The 4,331-nt window shown below is 36.0% G+C and overlaps 1 protein-coding gene across 1 annotated transcript; it reads right to left on the bottom strand.

Moving 5' to 3' along the window:
- Positions 1 to 2,191: 2,191 nt before the first annotated feature.
- Positions 2,192 to 3,145, bottom strand: LOC100992720 (olfactory receptor 5AN6-like). Its single transcript, XM_003826627.1, has one exon. It carries the CDS (start codon positions 3,143 to 3,145, stop codon positions 2,192 to 2,194), a length of 954 nt encoding a protein of 317 aa, XP_003826675.1.
- Between the last annotated feature and the right edge of the window lie 1,186 nt (positions 3,146 to 4,331).

The raw sequence follows: 4,331 nt of genomic DNA on the forward strand, positions 1-4,331 counted from the left end.
CCAGAGTCCTAGAAGCTACTAAACCCTATCCTCTTCTACGAACACAGCAAGGAAAATGTAACTTCTTAAAACACAGAATTTATTGTTTCATATCCCAAGGACTTTCATTCCCAGCCATGGTGCTAAGCTTCTGCAGCAGCCTAGAGACCGATAAAATATTATAGAATATAATTAAAATATGCAGACAATTTTCCCATAGTACACCACATAAAGTACATTTTTTGTTTTAAAAATACATCACCAATACAAAAATGTTAATCACAAATAGTTACAAAAAGAGAAATATATGATATTGTCCAAGAATCTGTCTTTAATTTGTGAGCCTCTGTTATGACCAGTTAATCGCTGAAACTTGGTTGTTCATAAGAAATTTCTGCACAGAGATATACATCATATACACCCATATCCTAGAGATGATTTGAATATCAAAATAAAAAGTATTCTGGTCTTCTGTAGAGATAGGGCTTTCTGACTCAAAGCCTACATCATTCTTTTCTGAAGATCATATTTTTCATAATTAAGGAGATTTTGAATTTTACATAATAAAGCATTTCTGCTGGTTGTGATATCAACTCCAAGTAGTATTTGTCTTCAGAGAGTCTAATAATCAGTGACCATAAAAGCATTAAACACCCAACCAAATGAAACGAATGGCACTTAGGAATTTACTTCTCTCTCAATCTCAGTATAGTCACCAGCTAATATCCTTTGTTTTAAACTAAAGCCAAGGGAGGTCTGAATGGGGTCACTAACAAGAGTTAGTTAAAAACAAAACAAAAAACAAAAACAACAACAAAAAACTTTCCATGAAACCTAGGCCTGCAACCCCATCTCAAACTTCTCTTGACAAAATCCTATCCGATAACTGTAAATCAGTTGTCTTCCAAAATAACTTTCCCTTTCATCTCCAAGCTCCCTGAAATTGGATTCTACCCCTAGGGATATGGAATACTTATTAGAAGCAGAACTTCTCACATTGTACTGCCTACAGTTATCTAAAAGGTTTGTTGTAAGTTTTTTACCAACTGAACACTCATGGGGATTTGAAATTTTCCCTTCTGAATATAGAGGGAGGTGGGGGGATATAAAAAATGCCTTTTACTGGAAATAATCTCTTGAAAATTTCCATGATTTCAGGCCTAAGATTATGGAAGTCAGAATCCTACCAGAAGATTAAACAACAGAAATGTGCTTTCTGCCTCAGCTTCCTTTCCTTGTTTGGTATTTTAAGTCTCAATTCTCTAATATTCCTCTGTATGTTGTAGTAAATTATAAGGGAAACAGCCAAATTCAGACTTTCTTGTGGTTCCAGAGGTTCCGTTCTTTATAGATAATTTTACCAACCACTTCCTATTTGTTAATTATTGGAAAAACAACTTTCTAATAGGGACTTGACCTATTAAACAAGCCAAAAATGTTAACAGTAAGACAGTTGGAAATGCCAAAATCAGGAACTAGATTACCTCACCAACAGGGGACCAGTTTCTGATTCTCTTTTCTGGTTACATGGTAGAGATAAGATGGAAAAACAAAGACACTATAGCAATAACATACAAGGAATTGTCTAGGAATACCTAGCTAGCTAACTGGTCAACCAAATCTTAACTTAGCAGACATGTTAAGCATTCCTATTACAACAAATTTCTATCTGTGTGGCTTTAGCAAGCCTTTTACCTGATATGAATATTTGGCTTTGGACAAATGCATAAATGAAGAAATTAATCCAAAATTTCCAGATATGAAAGAATAGGTTAAATGTGAGTTTTAACTTAATTGGGAAATTACTTTTAGAAGGATCTCTCTGTGTTAACAGTAATCCCTCTTCTACCTAAAATAAGATGCTATGAGAAAGCTTGCTAGTCTCCTGAAAGCCCTGACCTGTAACAGCATCTCTGGTTCTTAAGGTAGTGCTGTGTTAGATAGAAATTAAATATTCAAGGTGAACTGTCCCATTGCCACAACTAGCTACAAAAAATACTTGTGGTTTGCCTGGCCTATTGATTTATTAGATTACAACTGATAAAGAATGGCTATTAAATTTGAAGATATCTTTTATGCATTTGCCTGATTTTGTGCCAGCCCTAGGTTTATATAAGGAACAACTGCAATTCTGCCAACAATCAGGAGAGTTGAAAATAAATATTTAGTTGTTGCTCCTCCTACACTGTTTATACATCTGAAATAAATTCCATTATTTCATTCCATAACACCAGGAGAAGATTCTCTTCTTCCATCTGTTTAGAGCATCTTTGATTTCCTTGTTCCTCAGGCTGTAGATCACTGGATTTAACATGGGGATTATAACTGTGTATAAGACTGATGCCAACTTCTTTTGGCTCAGGGAATTACCAGCATTAGGATACATATAAACAAAGATACCTGAGACAAAGAAAAGGATCACTGCTGTAAGGTGAGAAGCACAAGTGTTGAAAGCTTTGGCTCTGCCTTCAGCTGAGGTGATCTTCAGAATGCTGGCAATGATATAACCATAAGATATCATGATAACTAAGACAGACGTGAGTCCAAAGATCACTGTGAGAACAGAGATCATGACTTGAAAGAAAAAGGTGTCAGAACAGGATAGAATCAGCAGCTGGGGCAGATCACAGAAGAAATGGTTGATGACATTTGGCCCACAGAAATGGAGCTGAAGCAAGGCACAGAGTTGGATAAATGAGCCTAAGAATCCAGTTATACAAGATCCTGCCACCATCTGCATGCAGAGGGTGGGAGACATGATGGCCCTGTAGAGCAGAGGGTTGCAAATGGCAGCATATCGATCATAAGCCATGGCTGCCAGAAGACAGCACTCAGTTAGACCTAGGATAGAGAAGAAAAAGTACTGCACACTGCACCCCATAAAGGAGATGAATTTATGCTTCTTGAAGAAGTCTGCGAGCATCTTGGGGGCTATAGTGGAAACATAGCAGATGTCCAGAAACGACAGATTACTAAGGAAAAAGTACATAGGTGTATGCAGATGGAAGTCCGTCCTGATAAGCGTGATGAGGCTTATGTTCCAGGACACTGTCAGGAGGTAGATCCCTAGGAATACTGAAAAGAGGAAAATAGGGTTCTTTGGAAATTCAGAGAATCCCAAGAGAATGAACTTTGTAATTCTTGTACTGTTCCTTTCCCCAGTCATTGCACTGGTGATTGTAGTATCTGTAGGAAAAAAGAGTATAAATCTCTATGTCAGTTGTTATCCCAATTTCTATTGAAATAAACTACCTTGTATCCACACTGAACACAGAACCAAGTGAAATATTGATCCAAGTTAAAGGAAATAACCCTGATTAACCTTGGCCCTTAAGAACTACAATGGTTCTGCGCATCAGTTTTTCCACATGTAAAAGAGGATAACTACACTTTTCATTGTTAACCTATCAGGCTCTTATGAGAACAAAAGAAAGTATAAGAACACTTAGAAGGGACTTTTTAAAAGATGCTTTGGAAACTTTAACATATTGCTAATGGAATTACAATCCCTGTGCGTAGTTCAGTGACTAAGAGCATGGACTTACATGTCATACTGCTGTTTTTGGATTGTGGTTCTGCTACCTACAAACTGTGTTAGTATCTTTGTGCTTGTTATTTCATCAGTAAAATAGGGATAGTAAACCTGTCTCAGGTTTTAACTGAGGTTATGTATGGTATCTGTCATGCACATAGCAAGAATTGTATGAAAGTTGTGTCATTAGGGGATATCTTTCTGGCATAATTTTGAAGCACTCTTTTGGTTTGCAGAAAACTTTAACTGCTTAATGGGTCATATAGGTAACATTCTCTGACTACAGTGTTATTAAGTTAGAAATCAGTAGCAAATTGATAATTAGAGAAATATAATTGAAAACTAATTACATATTTTGAAACTATTCATGAACATTATTAATATTAAATAATGTTAAATCTAATGAGTAATTATGGAAATGCAAATTAAAACAGTGGATACAATTTCACACTTGCCATTTTGACAAAAATGAAGAAGTGGGGCAATATCAAGTATTGACTAGAACATAAAATAAATGGAATCCTCATCCCCTGTTATTGGGAGTGCAAACTACTATGATTACTTTGGAAAGCAGTTCAGTAACATTTAATATGGAAGAATATGTAAACACAATATAACCCTCAAATTCCAATACTAAGTGTATTCTCTAGAAAACAAAATCCTCTATAAAACAAAAATGCAAATAATAGATACAAGGGCTAGTAGAGAGTTGAGTCCAAGTGTGGTGCTCTATTTTGAGGCCACTGAAACCCTTTCAAAGGTGGTCTGAAACATCAAAATTCTGCCTGGGTAAAAAAAATCCGCTCAAAGGCAAGATAGA

This window comes from Pan paniscus, chromosome 9, assembly GCF_029289425.2.
Source record: "Pan paniscus chromosome 9, NHGRI_mPanPan1-v2.0_pri, whole genome shotgun sequence".
NCBI classification, from domain to species: domain Eukaryota; kingdom Metazoa; phylum Chordata; class Mammalia; order Primates; family Hominidae; genus Pan; species Pan paniscus.